This window comes from Eucalyptus grandis, chromosome 4 (assembly GCF_016545825.1).
Source record: "Eucalyptus grandis isolate ANBG69807.140 chromosome 4, ASM1654582v1, whole genome shotgun sequence".
Classification (NCBI taxonomy): Eukaryota; Viridiplantae; Streptophyta; class Magnoliopsida; order Myrtales; family Myrtaceae; genus Eucalyptus; species Eucalyptus grandis.
The window spans coordinates 36,044,276-36,063,167 of NC_052615.1; the positions used below are offsets into that span (position 1 = coordinate 36,044,276).

The 18,892-nt window shown below is 39.1% G+C and overlaps 2 protein-coding genes across 4 annotated transcripts in view; both read right to left on the reverse strand.

Moving 5' to 3' along the window:
• Positions 1-10,700, reverse strand: part of LOC104442198 (disease resistance protein RUN1) — a 56,404-nt gene extending 45,704 nt beyond the window's left edge. For all 3 annotated transcript variants that reach the window (XM_039311622.1, XM_039311621.1, XM_039311623.1), the window contains exons 1-8: positions 8,700-10,700; positions 7,966-8,247; positions 4,153-7,884; positions 2,416-3,639; positions 1,585-1,741; positions 1,295-1,388; positions 904-1,011; positions 506-625 (exon numbers count right to left, since the gene is read on the reverse strand). In XM_039311622.1, coding sequence (XP_039167556.1) covers positions 7,606-7,884; positions 7,966-8,247; positions 8,700-9,515 — 1,377 coding nt within the window. In that variant the 5' untranslated portion in view covers positions 9,516-10,700 and the 3' untranslated portion in view covers positions 506-625; positions 904-1,011; positions 1,295-1,388; ... (1 more) ...; positions 2,416-3,639; positions 4,153-7,605. The remainder of the gene's footprint in view (positions 1-505; positions 626-903; positions 1,012-1,294; positions 1,389-1,584; positions 1,742-2,415; positions 3,640-4,152; positions 7,885-7,965; positions 8,248-8,699) is intronic.
• On the reverse strand, positions 4,781-7,030 carry LOC120292644 (putative adenylate cyclase regulatory protein). The gene is made up of 4 exons (XM_039310931.1): positions 6,880-7,030; positions 6,628-6,701; positions 5,896-6,351; positions 4,781-5,767 (listed from the first exon to the last, which is right to left on the reverse strand). The coding sequence occupies exons 1-4, from the start codon at positions 7,028-7,030 to the stop codon at positions 4,781-4,783; spliced, it is 1,668 nt and encodes a 555-aa protein (XP_039166865.1).
• Positions 10,701-18,892: the final 8,192 nt, after the last annotated feature.

An 18,892-nucleotide genomic window follows, 5' to 3' on the forward strand; every position in this document is an offset into this window, starting at 1 on the left:
AGCGTTGGAATGAATGCTTATGATCAGCAGTAATATGTAAAGAGGTCAGTTAGGGAAAACTACAAAAATAATGGCAAAAGATGCAACCGTTTTAAAGGTTGGAGCGAAGGGGTTGGCCCAAAAGGGAGAAAATCTCAAGCAGAGGAGGGATCATGGATCTTATTTTGGGCTAGACAGGGTGCTACTGGCATGCGTTGTTCTAGAGATCATATTCCACTATCAATTGCCAGAAATTCATCTCATAATTCAGCTGATCACTCCACTGCTTTGTTATCTTGATTGACAGTCTAATAGACAACTCCATTCTCCAGAATATCAATCATGAAAAGCTACAGATATATTCAGTGTGTACATCTTAGTAGATTTTTATTTATTATTTTTATGAGGTAAATGGAAAAAGAAGAAGCAAACAACTAGGTAAATGTCCGTGACATGGTTACACCAGATTTACATGTAATATTAACGATTACAGCAGTTTACATTGCTCAGTCAGGTGAGAAGATACCTTATGGTGGTTATTCGGCAGAACTGGATCTGCTTTTCCAAGAAGCTTGTCTCCTCTCCGCCAGGAATTGAGCCTTATTTCCAACACCAAGCTACGGAGAACTATGGAAGAAGCGTTGGCCTATCCAGTAACCCCCCAGTGGGAATGAATTAGGCATTACAAACAAATACCACTTTGTCTACTGCAGTATCATTGGCCAATAAACAACAAACGAATCTTCGATAATGCTTTGATTTACAATGATAGGGGTACTACAAGATGTAATTGTATCTGCCATGACTTATAATTCTTCCTGACTTGAAGCACAAGGCTGGAGAGAATATTATTTGCAGACATCTACTAGTCTACGGGCAGGAACTACTAAATGTGTGGCAACTCATAGAAAAGGAGTTACTGACCTTCAATAATGACTATAGTTTTGGAAGACCTCCACTTTTGTTTCCTCGCTTTCCTTAGAATACGCGCCGTCTCTACCTTGACTTCATCTGTTATGGAGCTACCCTTATCTGCCCAAGGAATTTTGATGAGGGATAGTGCTTTTTTTATAAACATCTATATAGCTGCACAAAGCTGGAGATATCTTTAAAATTAATCTGTTTACTAGCTTTCATGAATGGTATCAGGTTTGTGGAAAATAATAACATTCTACATGTAAATCTTAAGTGGAGCTGATGGACTTAATCTTGGTCCCGAATGCCTTTGTAAATCTGGTGATACTTCCATTTACTTCACAACTAGTAGCAGCTGACGGGTACTTATCATTCCATAAGGAATAGAAATTAGTTTTACCCGTCTCCCTGTCATCAAGCAAGCAAGGAAATCCACTGTCAATCTCCTCATCCGACTCAATGGCAAGTCGACAGTCTCTTTCATCCACCCTGACCTGCCGAGAATGCCACGAGTAAGATGAACTTGCCCTTTGACCAGGTGATAAGACCATATGTGCAACAAAATCACTGAGATGATTTCAAGCAACTCAAGACAACTTGTACCAATCCTTCATTTGAAGAATTGACAAGCATGTCTTATTATCGATTGCCACATGGTGAGCAAAATGAAACTTGAAAAAGCAGAAACACCTTTCTGTTTGATAACACATCTTTTTGCCCATGCTTCATAATTGGCATATTAGAAGCAAAAGTTGCTTTTGCTGACTTCACTGACGTCCACCCCCCTCCTAGTTCTGTCTTTGGTACCGAATTGGTTTGCAAATTTACTTTCGAATTTGCAGCTGAACTGAAACCAACAATTTGATATTTCAAAATGCTTGGGGACACAGGACAGAAGAAAATCGGGACAAGCAAAACATAAGTAGGCAAGCAAGCAGGAAGCACATTTACTAATCAAAACATGCATGCCATCCCAGATCAGACAGAGGCAGCAAGTGAAAGATCCATCCTAGGCCCAGCTAATTACAATTCATGTTGAGTTAGATTGTGTTCTTTTGTTATGTGTGTTTATTAAAAAAAGGCGCACGCACACATAGAGACAATTAGAGTAATTTGACCAGTGAATAAATTCCATCCTACATATTTCGATAATTTTACGAACACCATGTGAAGGGGAAATTAGATTCTCCACATGAAATGTCTTGATTTTAACAAAAGATAACATCAGTGTGTCTCAGCTCTGACTGCAGAGAAGAAAAAAGCCTGCATATAGTTGTTAAAAGTGTCAGTACGCTGGCTACCCAAATAGGCTTTTAAAACTCACGAGTGCAGATTTTGATGCATACGATTTCAGTTGTATCGATTTCTCATGAAACATTCACTTCCGATATTCTAAGCAGCCAAAACGATGAGTCCAGGCTTGACATCTCTGAGCTACAAACTACTTAACCTTGCTAACAGGGCTGCGATGATCTATTTCTCTTATTCAGAAACGCAATCAACAAAGACAAGATCACACACCTTTGTAATTGTTGTGCATTCCTTTGTGGGAGAGCACAAATGACGGTACCACTTGCCGGCGTTCGAGAACGAGCCTCCGGGCTTCTCGAGAACCGCGGCGTACACCTTGATGTCGTCCTTCCTCCTTCATGAGCTGATCTCTGCCATCGAAAACGACGCCGATAAACATCCTAAACAAGCAAGGGGGCCCAAGATGCCGAATCGACCGATCGATCCCCCGTGCGAAGAACAGAGAGAGAGATTGAAGTGTTGCCCGGAGATGTAGGTCTTGCCGGAGAGGAACTCGTCGAGGGACTTGAGGCCCGACTCCGTATGGAGATTCGTCGAGGAACTCGTCAAGGGCAAGCAGCGTCGGGCAGAGACAGAGGAGAACTGTGAGTGTGAAGTGTGAAGCGTGAAGTGAACTGAGTGAGAAGAGAACTGAGACTATGGTAAACATAAAAAGAGAACCGGAACCGGTCTCTTTAGAACCGGGAACCGAATCAGACTCTCCGGTGTAGTTCTCTGATTCCCGGTTCTACTCAAAAATCGCTCACCCCTAGGAATCTGGACATTGAGACCTAGCGGGTGTTGTACAGATGAAAATTTCAGCCAGGAGTGCAGTCAAAACTTACTGAGCTGCATGGCCAACTTCGAGAACTACAAAAGGCGAACGTTTAAAGGAAGCAAATGCTAAGTCGAGGATGTCGTCAACGTCCTCTGCTTTGTCACGGAAGCTGCTTTGGTTGCCCGAAGATACCTCCACAGGCCCTCAATCTCTGTCCTTGGTCAAATTCGACACATAAATCTCATCGAGAATCCAAAATGGTTAGGGAATCTTGTGAAGAGAATATAGCAATGTACAAAAAACATGGTAATAACTTACCACGAAAAAAATTGTTGAGGGAGTGAGATAACTTTAGTTGAGGGGTTTCTTGAAAAGTACATATGGCTCATTTGAGGCAACTGTTCTTCCATTTGAGCATCTTCACGTATAAGATGAAATCGAAAGTATTTGCATAGGTGAATAAACAAAACCACATAGATGTCAACTGAGGAAACAAATCATTCTTCAAGTTCAGTAATTCCAGAAAATTATAACTCTGATTTGCTTGTGATAGTCATTAACAGCTTATCCAGGGTGAGCAATCTTACTTGATGGCTATGACATCTGACTGTTGGCATTATCAAGAGAGTGATTTCTCTAAAGCATCATATCATATTCCTTCATCAGCTTCCACGTTCCTTGAATCACGTAAGAGAAGGAAAACAACACCCATGAAAATTGAATAAATTCGACCTAGTTATTTCATGTAAAAGAAAGGAGACAAAAAGCAAACCTCCTCATTCATAGGTTGCTAATATCAAAGGGTTAATACATTAACTACAGAAACTTTTTAGTCGGTGAAAATATTTAATAGTCACAGAAAATCGTATCTTACGTATTTATTGACAGATTTGTAAATCTATTGAAGTGCTACACTTGTACAATTTGAAAAAATTGGGCACTAGCTAATATATGAGTACGATAGTAAAATCATTTTTGAGTCGGTAGTTTACTAACCACGCCTATAAAATCTGAAAGACATCAGTAATCTTCCGATCTATTAAAACGTTGGTAAATCCTTCTACTTTTCCTTGTAAATTTGTTATTAACTCCTTCCAAGAACCACAGCACGATACCCCTGAAGCATCGTGTCAAGTTCCACGACCAGAGTCAACATTCCTTGAACGAACAGTGTTACCTGCTTTATTTACCTTTCAAAGCAAAACGTGAATTCGGGGACCCATTGTTTCTCTCTGCTGCAGTAGTGCAATGAACGAATGGAATTCTGATAAGTTGCATCGCTTAACATCTTTTAGAGTCGAACACCTCGATTCCTAGAGCTCTGTGATCTCCACGAGTTTATGCGAGATTGACCCCCATCTTCTCATTAGAACTTCGAATTTCCACAGATGGAGACAATTTGCTGAGGCTCGAAGGTAAATTTCTCATTTGTACACATTTGCGACTTTCTCCAGTCCCTGAACATCACGAAGCTTTGAGAAACCTCTAATGTTCAAATATGTCAGGTTATCGAAGCACGAGAGGCTTGGTAATGTTAAGTCCTTCGATAGATGTTCAAGGCCGTCAAGGTTGCACAACTTTCGGCATCTATGTACAAAGAATCTTGCTAAGGATTTTGATGCTTCCAGACCCTTGATTTCTGTCAGGTCATTGCAACAAGAAAGAACTAATCTTGACAAAAATTCCAATCTCGACAGACTTGGTAAATCTTTCAACTCATTACAATTGTAAACACAGAGCTCCAACAATCTAGAGGGAAGCTCCGGCATGGATTTCAACAGTTGGCAAAAATCAACAACGAGCACTTTGTGGGAGTGATTAAAAATTGCGACACCTTCTTAACTGAAGGAGTTGTAGAGAAGGCAGATAAGCGATGCTTTGCGGCAACGATTGAAGCATCTTGCAGTCATATAATTGAAGTTTCTCAAAACGAGAAAGCTTATCGAATCCATCGAGGAAGCCAGAAATGCTTAACTCACTTAATCGAAGGATCTTTAGTGAAGACAGCCCATCTATAGGGATTTCCGCTTCCAAATTCTTGCATTTACTGACATCTAATTCTTCAAGCTTCACAAGACAAGAAAGCTTATCGAATCCATTGGAGAAGCCAGAAATGCTTGTCCAACCTAATCGAAGGATCCTCAGTGACGACAACCCATCTATAGGAATTTCCCCTCTAAGATTCTTGCATCTCGTGGCATCTAATTCTTCAAGTTTCTCTAAACGAGAAAGATTATTGAATAAGTTGGGGAAGCCAGAAACGCTTGTTCCACTTAATCGAAGGATCTTTAGTGAAGACAACCCATCTATAGGGATTTCCCCTTCCAAATTCTTGCATTCTCTCACATCTAATTCTTCAAGTTTCTCTAGACGAGAAAGCTTATTGAATCCATTGGAGAAGCCATAAATGCTTGTCCAACCTAATCGAAGGATCTTTAGTGAAAACAACCAATCTATAGGGATTTCCGCTTCCAAATTCTTGCATTTACTGACATCTAATTCTTCAAGTTTTTCCAGACGAGAAAACTTATTGAATAAGTTAGGGAAGCCAGAAACGCTTGTCCCACTTAATCGAAGGATTTTCAATGAAGACAACCCATCCGTAGGGATTTTCCCTTCCAAATTCTTGCATCCTGTGACATCTAATTCTTCAAGTTTCTCAAGACGGGAAAGTTCATTGAATCCATTGGAGAAGCCAGAAATGTTTGTCCCACCTAAGCGAAGGACCCTCAGTGAAGACAACCCATCTATAGAGATTTCACCTCCTAGATTCTTGCATCCTACGGCATGTAATTCTTCAAGTTTCTCCAAACAAGAAAGCTTATTGAATAAGTTGGGGAAGCCAGAAACGCTTGTTCCACTTAATTGAAGGATCTTCAATGAAGACAACCCATCTATAGAGATTTCCCTCTCAGATTCTTGCATTGTCTCACATCTAATTCTTCAAGTTTCTCAAGACGGGAAAGCTCATTGAATCCATTGGAGAAGCCAGAAATGTTTGTCCCACCTAAGCGAAGGACCCTCAGTGAAGACAACCCATCTATAGAGATTTCCCCACCTAGATTCTTGCATCCTACGGCATGTAATGCTTCAAGTTTCTCTAAACAAGAAAGCTTATTGAATAAGTTGGGGAAGCCAGAAACGCTTGTTCCACTTAATTGAAGGATCTTCAATGAAGACAACCCATCTATAGAGATTTCCCCTCTCAGATTCTTGCATTGTCTCACATCTAATTCTTCAAGTTTTTCAAGGCGAGAAAGCTTATTGAATCCATTGGAGAAGCCAGAAATGCTTGTCCAACCTAATCGAAGGATCCTTAGTGAAAACAACCCATCTATAGGGATTTCCGCTTCCAAATTCTTGCATTTACTGACATCTAATTCTTCAAGCTTCACAAGACAAGAAAGCTTATTAAATAAGTTAGGGAAGCCAGAAACGCTTGTCCCACTTAATCGAAGGATTTTCAGTGAAGACAATCCATCTATAGGAATTTCCCCTTCTAGATTCTTGCATTCCCGACATCTAATTCTTCAAGTTTCTCAAGACGAGAAAACTTATTGAATAAGTTAGGGAAGCCGAAATGCTTGTCCCACTTAATCGAAGGATTTTCAATGAAGACAACCCATCGTAGGGATTTTCCCTTCCAAATTCTTGCATCCTGTGACATCTAATTCTTCAAGTTTCTCAAGACGGGAAAGCTCATTGAATCCATTGGAGAAGCCAGAAATGTTTGTCCCACCTAAGCAAAGGACCCTCAGTGAAGACAACCCATCTATAGAGATTTCCCCTTCCAGATTCTTGCATTTGCTAACATATAATTTTTCAAGTTGCTCAAGATGAGAAAGCTTATTAAATAAGTTAGGAAGCCGAAATGTTTGTCCTACTTAATCGAAGGATTTTCAGTGAAGATAACCCACCTATAGGGATTTCCCCTTCCAAATTCTCGCATCCTGTGACATCTAATTCTTCAAGTTTCTCAAGACAAGAAAGCTCATTGAATCCATTGGAGAAGCCAGAAATGCTTGTCCCACCTAATCGAATGAATCTCAGTGAAGACAACCCATCCATAAGAATTTCCCCTCCTAGATTCTTGCATCCTGTGGCATATAATTCTTCAAGTTTCTCTAGACGAGAAAGCTTACTGAATAAGTCGGGGAAGCCAGAAATGCTTGACCCACTTAATCGAAGGATCTTCAGTGAAGACAACCCATCTATAGGGATTTCCCCTCCCAAACTCTTGCATCTTGTGACATTTAATCTTTCAAGGTTGCCCAACTTGCTAATAGTACTAGGTAAACTGGTCAATTTCTCACAACATTTAATATTCAAAATTTTTAAGTTTTTCAAATCCCCAATAGATTCAGGTAACTGACAAATGCCTAAAAATGACAATTCCAATGTAGTTAACAATTTCAAGTTCCCAATTGAGTTAGGGATATGTAAATCTCCTGAAAACTGCGCTCGGCTTAAGAGTAGCTTTTGCAAGTTCACAAGGGACCCGATGCTCTCTGGAAGTCTACATAATTTCGAGCAATTAGCTAGGTTAAGGATTGACAAATTTTCTAGATGGCTAATTGAGCCAGGAATTCCAACCAATGATTCGCAATCCCTGGCATCAAGACTCTTCAGCTTCTTCAAAGAGCTTATACATGGAGGAATTTCTCTATAGCAGTCTTGTTTATGTAAAGTTTCTTTAGTTCTTCCAACTTGCCCATTTCTTGTGGTAGCTCTCGGAGTTTTACACATCCATTTAAATTCAAAATATCGAGGCCCTTGACTTCTCCAATAGAAGGGTGGATTAGCTGTAAATGATCACATCCTATGAGGATTAATATCTCTAAATGTTGAAAGCTCGAGAGATCAGGAGTAACTCTTAAATGAGGGGAATATGCAAGATCTAGAACTTTCAATTTCTTTGCCACCTGCAAAACAAAATGATTAGATAAATTTTTGTTGCGAGTAAGCCAATAAAAACAAAAGACAAAATAAGTTCTTTATCTGACCTCAAGATAACTCCAACCTTCCCAATGCTCTGAAATGTCACTTCTCCGTAATACAAGTACCACTAATTTCTCTAGATGAAATTTAGTAGCCACGGATGGACATCCGTTCCACATAAGGAATCGTAGCTTGGGAAGCAAGATTTTGGAATCTCCAATCAGTTTTGCATCAGTCACAATAAGGCATCTTAAGTTCGGTAGTTTCTCAAATTGTTCAGTTGTGAATTCACTCCGCGAGCTATCTCCTTTGAGAACAAGGACCTGAACGTTAAGATTTTCAATTCCCTTCACAAATGTTGCATCGAGTTAGCTACACTCATTACCACTTTACCTTTCTATAGTTGTCAAGTTGACACTCAGGTGAGATCAGATTTTATCATCCTAAGCAGTACAATAGGTCATTTCAATGGAAAAAAATAAACACAATAATTATGTCGAATGACAACTTAGAATCAATCAATACTAACACCAAGAGCACAAGTAACCACTGAGCAGCAGGGAGTTTATTGTTTAAACCAAAAGTTTTCTTTTTCTTCTTTTTTTTTTTTTTACCCTAACTTGATAGAAAACATCAATAGAAAACATCTACCGTGTATAGATGCAAAACCCATTATTACCTAATCACATCAAGGAAATAATATTAGGAGAGTAATTTCCGTTGTGAGGTCTAACAATTTATTCCAACCAAGATAATTCATGTCAAAAGAGAGTAGAACAACGATAGAGGTTAGAATTACCTTATTTCTTTGAAATATTTCCAACTTTTTCCCACGGAGGTGCAGCCTACTTCGATTCATAGGAGAATGGTAATCTTCTTGACGAATAATTTCCCTACCAAGGTCTCTCAGTTGATCATGCATTTTCAACATTCCATCATCTCCAATTTTTATTAGTGACATAAAACTCAATGTTTCAAGCCCCATATTCGGAAAAAAATTACAAGCATCCCACATGTAGAATGCATATTTGAAACCATATCCCATAAAGCAATAAGCAATATCCAAAAATATCTGTTTTTCCTCATAGTTTAATGCATCGTAACTTATCCTCAATTTCTCTTGCACTTTCTCATGCGGTACTTTCTTTAACTTCTTTAATGCATCTTGCCAAGATGCTTGGTTCTGTCCACACAGAGATGAACCTAAAACCTCGAGAGCTAAGGGTAGTCCTCCGGTAGTGGACACGATAGCATGAGAGAGAGATTCAAATTCACATGGAGGAGAGTCCCTCCTAAAGGCATGTCTACTGAACAAGATCAAGGACTCATCCTTAGCAATTTCTTTGAGTTCGTACTTGCAGTTCACCTTGGCATCATCAAGAACAGACCTTATTCTTGTGGTAATTATTATTTTACTCCCCATCTCAAACCAATCATGTTTCCCAACCAAAGCTTTGATCTGATTGTTATCATCCACATCATCTAGAAGAATTAGGACTTTCTTACATTTAAATCTAGATTCCATAATCCGGATTCCTTCATCTTGATTAAACACATGATCTTTCTCTTTCAGTATATCAAATTTTAATTGATACTGCAAATATGAAATGCCCATGGTCTGCGAGGATTCTCGAATATCTGCAATAAAACTACAATGCTGAAATTGGTCGAACAGCTTATTGTAGACGACCTTGGCTAAAGTTGTCTTACCGATACCCCCATTCCATGAATACCGACAATTTGAGTGGCACCGTATTTATTATCCAACAATCTCAAGATATCCTCCACAGCATTATTGACTCCAACAAGCTGTTCGGGAACAACCAGCTGAAAGGCCTTCTTTAACTCACTCAAAACTTTTTTGACAACGATTTTCACCAATTCTCCTTCGTGGATGTTTATAAAGGATTCGGATTAAAATGCATTAGAAGAGCACCCGTATCCTGTTCTATCTCATTATCACAAAGCTACAGCATATAAAAGTTAAAAACGCAAGTACAAGATGAGAAACACACGAATGTATAGCCACCTCTACAAGCAAGATCCAATTGAAAAAAAGTAAACAAGGTTTTGATAGAAAGTGAAATACCCGTTAGCGGTTTTCTCCGATTCCCATCCCTTTAGGGAAGCCACTTCTTGGAGTGCTCGTTTCCATTTGTCAACATCTTCTTTTATATAGTTTCTACTTAAATGGGAAAAATTCTTTCCGAAGCTTTCTCTTTGGTGTCGCACATGGGCCGGTTCAACCCTGTAAAATATAGGAAAGACAACGTGCCTGATGCTCTTCATGCACTCCGTCATCTCAACGAGCTCTTGAAGGCACCATTTGCTTGAAGCGTAGTTCTGAGAAATAATCGGGATCGAGATCTTACTGTTCTTAATGGCTTGGAGAAGGTTGGTTCCAATCATCTCACCTTCGCGAAGCTCATTGTCGTCTCTGAATACGTGGATCCCAGCATCAACGAGGCCATTGTAGAGGTGGTCCACGAAGGTTTTGCGAGTATCCTCGCCTCTGAAGCTCAAGAACACATCATAGTTTTCACTTGTCGAAGTAGTGGACGGATTCGATGCACTGGTATCATTTGCTTTTCGACACGTGCTCTTCTTGTTGCTCTTGACAAAATAGTATGCGAGCACAGAGGGAAGAATCGACGCGACCAACACTGCCGAAAAAAGCCCAAACACTGGATCAAGTTTCATTTTTACTTCTCCAATAACCCTAGAACCGATCTCTCCGTGAAAATCAAAGAATCAAATGCCTCTACTTGGTGGTGCCCAACAAGATGACTGGAGAGCTGCGTTTTTGGTACTTCAAGGTGCGCACGGACCGGGAGGGGGAAAAGTAGACAAATTAATAATAAAATCAACCATGCCCTTTCTTTCGGGTAAGTAGCCGTCGAAGGGGCCCACCGCTTCGATCCGAAAATCTGCGTGGGACCATCCTGTTCCGCACCTACGACTCTATTTACGAGCCCCCAAATCCATTGGTCAAGTAATAAAGCTTTTGCCGCACGCAGCTTTAAAATGCAGTATGAGAAAACCGCCTAGAATAAACATACGAAAAAGAATACGATGATTACACATATAAAGCTTACATTTCTTGACTAGACGTCGGTGCCATAAATGAATGATATATGTTTAGTGATGGTATAAATAATTGAGCTCTCAAATATTTATAGTCGTCTTTCAAGTTGTCTGTGCAATTTCATGATATATAGTACTTGCTACTCGTTGATGAAGATTTTTTGTGACCCTGCAGAATAGCAATTTCTACTTCAAGGCAAGGAAAGTAGTAGGGTGGTTTCCTTGTAAACCTAGAAGATTAATCAACTGTAGCGGAGCTTTTTAGATGAGTTTGAATACATGTGAACGTGTTTTGACCAAAAAAACAAAAGAACACGTGTGAGCGTATTTGATAACTTGCTATAGCATCTAAAGCAAACACATGATCACTTTAAACTAGACTTACAAGCCATATTGCAGAGAGTTTGGGCGCATTTGAAAATGTTAAAGCAACTTGAACCAGACTTCCCATTAAAAAGGAAAAGTTTGAGCGTCCCGCTCATTTTTTGGGAGCCAGCAAACGTAGAGAGTCAATTAGAGTCGGCCGCTTTGATGAACTCTTTGCGTTTGTAGACCCCAAAAAGTGACTGGCATCTTACTTTTTTTCCTCGATGGATGACTTTTGGAATTAGTGCTACGAAGGCATACATTTTTAATTTTATATTTTTGGGCTAAATCAAAGTAAGTAATACGGCAGAGTAAGCAATATGGCAGGCTCTTATCGAGTGTTAGGTAGAGATTACAAGCACTGATCTTTTTGCTTGCAACGTTTGTTCCTAGAATGAGGTGCATTGTTAAATTATTGAGCCTGCGCGAATCCAAGGAGATGACAACGTGCCTGACGCTCTTCATGCCCTCTATCATCTCAACGACCATCTGCTCGAAGCATAGTTTCGAGAGAGAATTGGGATTGAGATCTTACTATTCTTAATGGCCTGGAGAAGGTTGGTGCCGATCTTCTCACCTTTGGGAAGCTCATTGTTGTCTGTGAACATGCAGATTCCAGCATTGATGAGGCCTTTGTAGAGGTGATCCGCGAAGGTCTTGCGAGTGTCCTTGCTGCTGAAATTCAAGAACACATCATAGCTGTTACTTCCCACTGAAGAGGCGGACGAACTAGATGCGCCGGTATCGTCTACTTTTCGACGTGTGCTCTTCTTGTTGCTCTTGGCAAAATTGCGTGCGAGCACACAAAGAAGAACCGACGCGACCAACATCACAGAAGAAAGCCTAAGCAGTAGATCACGTATCATTTTTACTCCTTCAAGCAACTCACGAACCGAGTCGCTCCTTGAATATGAAAAGAACGAACTATGCCTATATTGGGGCTGCCCAACAAGACGAGCCAGTATGCAAATTATTAGAGCTCCACAAGAAGTGACCTCCCTGGAAAAAGTAGAATTATTAGAGCACACAGGCTAGTACAATTATCGGAGCGGACAGGGGCTCCCTTTACTGGTAAAAGTCTTGATCGCTGTTGGTTCCAGACCGTAAATTTATTTGGGCTAGCGCTTCTGCTTTGCAAAGTGAGTTACAGTTGTTGCTATTCCGAATTCTTCCGGTCTCGGCCGGAGAAAATATGACGGAATCTCGAATTGTCATGTCAATGGGGTCGTCCAGTATTCAAATTGTGACCCTTGAACAGAAAAGGCAAAAAAAAAAAAAAAAAAAAAAAAAAAAATTTGAAAAGAAAAGTCGCGATTAAAAGTGGGGTCCCTTGCTTCTGTCGTTACTTTCTCTCCTCTCGCCTTCATTTTCCTTCCTCTTAGCCGTAAACCTCATGGTCACGCGGAAGGGTTCGACCGGACGCAATGTCCACTCCACGGTGCGGAGTGCATAAGACACGACTGCCTTCAGAATTCACCTATATTTTAAGCAAACGCAACAAACATACTTTCCCAAATGAACGTTTGAACGATTTCAATCCGCACGCATGAGACAGAACCTCAATTTCATGGCAGAGTCAGCAACTTCACGGTGCCGCTAGGCTAACTGTCAATAACAGTGAACTTTTGCAGCCATGTATCCCAAATTCAGCATGAGGAGCCACCGAAAGGTCAAGTTTGGTCTTTTTGTCTTACTCTAACCGATTTTTTTCTGCTTAAAAATTTTAGTTTAGGTTCTGTGCAATCATTTTGCAACACTCATTTTAAACCAAAAGATTAAGAAATTCAAACACACTTTAAAAGTGTTGAAATAGGACATAAATCCATTTTTTGACTCACATATTTGGGGATGGGCTATAAATGAATTGTTCGACATTTTCGACGTGTGCTCTTCTGGTTGCTTTGGACAAAATTGTGTTGGAGCGCTAGATCACGTTTCATTTTTACTCGTTCGGTGATTCTTGAACCGATCTCTCTGTTAATATCAAATAATGGAATGCCTCTATTCGGGTAGCCCGACAAGATGACCTTGCAAAGGGTTTTGTTTTTGGTACTTTACAATACAAGATGGAGATGCACATGGATCGGGAGTTAAAAAGTAGACAAATTAAGAGAAAATGACCGGTTTTAGTCGTCGCGTGGAGTGGGCGTCCTCGCGAACCACCCAAGCCATTTCTTTTGGCTACGTGGGATTGAGCTGTCGATGGGGCTCACCGTTTTTGCACGAAGTTTTTACTCATAACTGTCGGTTCATGACCCTAAAAGCACACATGACAAAATTTTGGTTTATCTATTTCTCCATTTTCTGTTTCTCAAAACAAGTTTGGAACAAAAATTCGTTTGGTAACGCAATTTTATTTTTCTATTTTTAGAACAGATTTATATTTTAAATAAATTTGGAATGTAAATCGAAGTTAAAGTTTTTAGCTTTTCTTTTATTTCTGAAATAGAAATGAGAAATCAAAATTTTTCTCATCGTTTATTTTCGTCACCGCTTGTTACCCACTTGCCACCGTGGGATGCCGAACGCTTTGCCACCGGTTGCCGGTCGGCAGCCACTAACCTCGGCCACTAGCCGCCGACCGCCGGTTACCGAATGTTGGCCGCCGGCCACCGGTTACCGGATGTCGGCCGTTGGCCACCGCACTCCAACCACCCATCACCAACCGCCGGTCGCGGATGCAGATGCCCATCGGTCGTTGGTTGCTCATCGCCAATCATTGGATGCCGAGGCTCATTACCAACTACCGGATGTTCGTTGGCGACCGTTTCTTTGCTCGCCACCGACCGCCAAATGTTGGCCGCTTGCCACCCACCACCGAACTCCAGCCATTGGCCACCCACTTGCCCGGCCTCCTATCGTCAAACCCTGGATGTCGGACTCTAGACTTTGGCTACCTGTCGTTGGTCACTGGACTTGGTGCCGGACACCGAACGTCGGACTTCGAACTTTGGTTGCTCGCCGCCGATCACCGAATGCCGAATGCCAGTCGTCGAACGTCAGACTTTAGCTACCGGACACCAATCATTGCCGCTCCTAGAAATAGAAATTTTATTTTGTAATCAAACGAATTTTTATTTCAGAAATAAAAATTTTAAATTATTATCAAACATATTTCTTTACTCATAAACTCATCCATGGAATAAAAATTGAGAAATCAATTTCTGACCAGAAATTGATTTCTATTCTAGAAATTTTGTTATGCACACCCTAAAATTCCGGAACTGGTGCGTCTCTTTTGCAAAGTGCATTCCAGCGGTTCTTGTTATACATGGTGAACTAGACGTTCATGCCTTAAATGAATGATCCATCTTAAAGTGGTGATACTTGATATAGTGATGGCATAAAATATTGAGCTCATAATTATGGTCATTATTCATTTTGTCACTACTTTTCCTGATATATAATGTACGGTTGTCATTTTATCTATATTTTATTTAGAGTGAAAACTTTTTGCGATCACATAGCATCAAGTTTTTCACAATTAATACTTCAAGATAGGAGGAAATTACAGTAGTTTCTTTATAAACTAAGAAGATTACTCGACTATTTTGGATACTTTTGACCTCGAAACGATCACTACCTCTACGCCATATTCACAGCGTCACTGATAAAGAGGAAAGAGGGAAAGCTGGAGGCAAGATGGGAGGATGAAATGCAAGATAGAGCTTGACTGATATTTCAAAAAAATCTCACAAAATATCCACATTTCATATGTCCACATTGAGAATCTAAAGACGTCTTCAATTTTCAGGCGACTACCTAATGCAATTACACCCCGTGGCGGTTCCACCTCCATGTTCTAATTCAAAAGCTGTTGGTAGTTGAGAGGGTTCAACTCCCTCTTTGTTTAATAAATAAAGAACATGGAGAAGCCTTCCCCTTGCCTAACGAGAAAAAATAAACAAGTTGAACTAAACTTCTTGTCAAAGCCACATAGCTAAGTTTGGACGCAAGTGAACATGCTGATAAATAACTAATACCATTTAACGCGAACACATGATTGAACTAGACATACTGGCCAAATTGCATAACGTTCTAAATGATTTTTGGCGCATTTGAAAAAGATAAGCAAGTGGTGAATTGATTATATTTTGGGTCACCAAATGTAGAGAATAGTTTATTTCTGTCGTATATTCTAGTTGAACTAGCCTTTGTATTGGTAAACCGGTAAACCCTAATAATAGTTTATATTGCAGGTGTCAAATTGAAAAATCAGTGGGATGACATTTAACGCCTAGGCATGATTCTCCCTCTTTGTTTAATAAATAAAGAACATGGAGAAGACTTCCCTTGCCCAACGAGAAAAAAATAAACAAGTTGAACTAAACTTCTTGTCGAAGCCACATAGCTAAGTTTGGACACAAGTGAACATGCTGATAAATAATTAATACCATTTAATGCGACTACATGATTGAACTAGACATACTGGCCAAATTGCATAACTTTCTAAATGATTTTGGGCTCATTTGAAAAAGATAAGCAAGTGGTGAATTGATTATGTTTTGGGTCACCAAATGTAGAGAATAGTTTATTTCTGTCATATTCTAAAACATTATATATTCTAGTTGAACTAGCCTTTGTATTGGTAAACCCTAATGATAGTTTATATTGCAGGTGCCAAATTGAAAAATCAGTGTGATGACATTTAATGCGTAGGCATGATTCTCCCTCTTTGTTTAATAAATAAAGAACATGGAGAAGACTTCCCCTTGCCCAACGAGAAAAAAATAAACAAGTTGAACTAAACTTCTTGTCGAAGCCACGTAGCTAAGTTTGGACATAAGTGAACATGCTGATAAATAACTAATACCATTTAACGCGAACGCATGATTGAACTAGACAAACTAGTCAAATTGCATAACTTTCTAAATGATTTTTGGCACATTTGAAAAAGATAAGCAAGTGGTGAATTGATTATGTTTTGGGTCACCAAATGTAGAGAATAGTTTATTTTTGTCATATTCTAAAACATTATATATTCTAGTTGAACTAGCCTTTGTATTGGTAAACCCTAATAATAGTTTATATTGCAAGTGCCAAATTGAAAAATCAGTGTGATGACATTTAACGCGTAGGCATGATTCTTCCAGGAAGTTTTCATCTAATTTAAATATCAATCAAAGCAGGTGGGCAGTTTGGGAACATCCATCTCGAGGATTAGTATGGGACAACTCACTTTCATACTTTGAAATTTTGGCCCAAACGTTCTTAGTTGTATTGGAATTGAAATTTTTTAAAATTAGACAACTTATTTTAATGACGAACAGTTTAATTATGAGACCTCATGTTCCACTTGTCTTTAATTTTTCTTGAGCCGATTGGCATTTTCTTGAAAGGAAGCAAACAACACACAAAATATGACGTGGTTTAGAAATTTAAAGCAATACAAGGACTGTATCTACTATTCTCGTGAGTTGCTACAAGTCGAGGCACATCATTTGGTGATGAAAACCGACAATTTGACGATTTATGAAAATTAACACTATAACAGGGGAAGCTCTATTGCAGATCCATAATTGTACACTTAGGTGTAATTTTCTTGGTTTTGTTGGAAATAACTTTGCTGCTTGGTAAAAGTTTTCGCTCTGAGAATAAAATTGATTTTTCCCTCTGACAATGGTATTGCTTTTACACGATTGTCCATTTCTTCTTAAACTTTTCGCTCTCTCAATATTTATTAAAAACTTTAGGACCATACGGACTATCTTCTTATTCGAGTGGCCCACGAACACGATTTTGGCGCTATGATGACAAATTATATGGCGTGGGAAAGAGATGTTATAAGGATACCAGGGCACATATTCTGCTACGTTAATGGTGCATCAATTAAGCTGCAATTTGTTAAATCGCTAACTTAATTTAATAAATAATTATCGCGTGTCATGTCCTTTCCCTAACCACTTCCATAGGATATAATAATTGTTATCATTCAACAAACGGCTGTGCACAATTGTGCCATGGATTTGATGTACTTATTATACTTGATCGCGTCCGATTTGTTTGAGCGACCACATAGTGAGATCACGACTGACTATACTAAAATTTTAAATCAGATGAAAGCGTAATTTATCAATTAAATATTCCAACAATCCCCCTCAAATTCAGTCTGGTTTTTTTGCCTAATAGTAAGTGTAGAAATTTAACTAAGGGGGCAAACGGAGCCTAAAAAAATTTGAACTTAGGATTTAAGGGAGCACAACTCACTATTCTAAAAGTTTAAATCATTACATTAAGGTATAGTTTGTTAATTAAATATTCTAACAAAATATTCCATGCCGCATCCCAATTAAAATCATTAAATTCTCGTTCCAATTCTTCCGGGATGCTATCTGTGCGGGTCTTGAAATAAAATAAAAATAAAATATGACGATTACATATACATAGTAGAGCTTATATTTCTAAACTAGACTCATGCTATAAACGAAAGATGCGTGTTTAGTGATGGTATAAATAATTGAGCTCTCAAATAATTATAGTCGTTGTTCAATTTGTCCATGTTTTCTCATAATATATAATACATAGCGTTTGCTTTGTTAGTATGACATTTATGTGGAGTGAAGACTTTTTATGATCATGTAGAACCAAGTTTTTCGCAATTTATACTTCAAGGCGGGAAAAGTACGGTTGTCTTCTTGTAAAACAAGATGGTTACTTGACCATTTTGGATGGTTTTGAGCTCGAAACGACCACTTGAGTATCTCCGTGCTAGATTCAAAGTGTCGTTCATAAAGAGGAAGAAGGGAAAGTAGCAGATGAGGTGGGAGGATGAAGGCATATGGAACTTGATTGATAATTCAAAAAAATCTGTCAAAGTATCGTACATTTCATTTGTCTGCATTGGGAATCTAGAGATGCCTTCAAGTTTCAGGTGACTACTTGAGACAAATACATCTGTGACGGTCTTACCTACATATTCTAATTCGGAAGCTATTGATAGTCGGGAGAGTTTAACTCTCTCTTTGTTTAGTAAATAATGGAGAAGAATTCTTGTTGCCCAGGGAGGAAAAAAAAACAAGGTGAACTATACCTATTGGCCAAAACCACGTAGCTAAGTTTGGATGCTAGTGAAAACATTGATAACTTAATAATAACATTTAAAGCGAACACATAATTGAACTAGACATAATGGTCAACTTGCATGGCCTTTTCAATGATGTTAGGTGCATTTGAAAAAGATTAGCAAGTGGCGATTTGTTTATTTTTTGGGTCACGACACGTAGAGAATAGTTTACTTTTGTTATATTTTTAAACATTACATATTCCCATTGGCCGAGGAGAAAAAGATAAGCAAGTTGAACAAGACTTTGCAGTGGTAAATCCCAATAATAGTTTATATTGTTGGGGCCAAATTGAAAAATCAGCATCATGACATTTAATGCCTACGCATGATTCTTCCAAGAAATTTTCATCGGGTTTAAAAATCTCACTCAAACTGGGTGGGTAATTTGGGAAACCCATCTCAAGGATTACTACGGCCTACAGGACAATTCATTTTCGTACTTTTTCTTCCTTTTGTGTTTTTTTTTTTTTGTCAGTTCT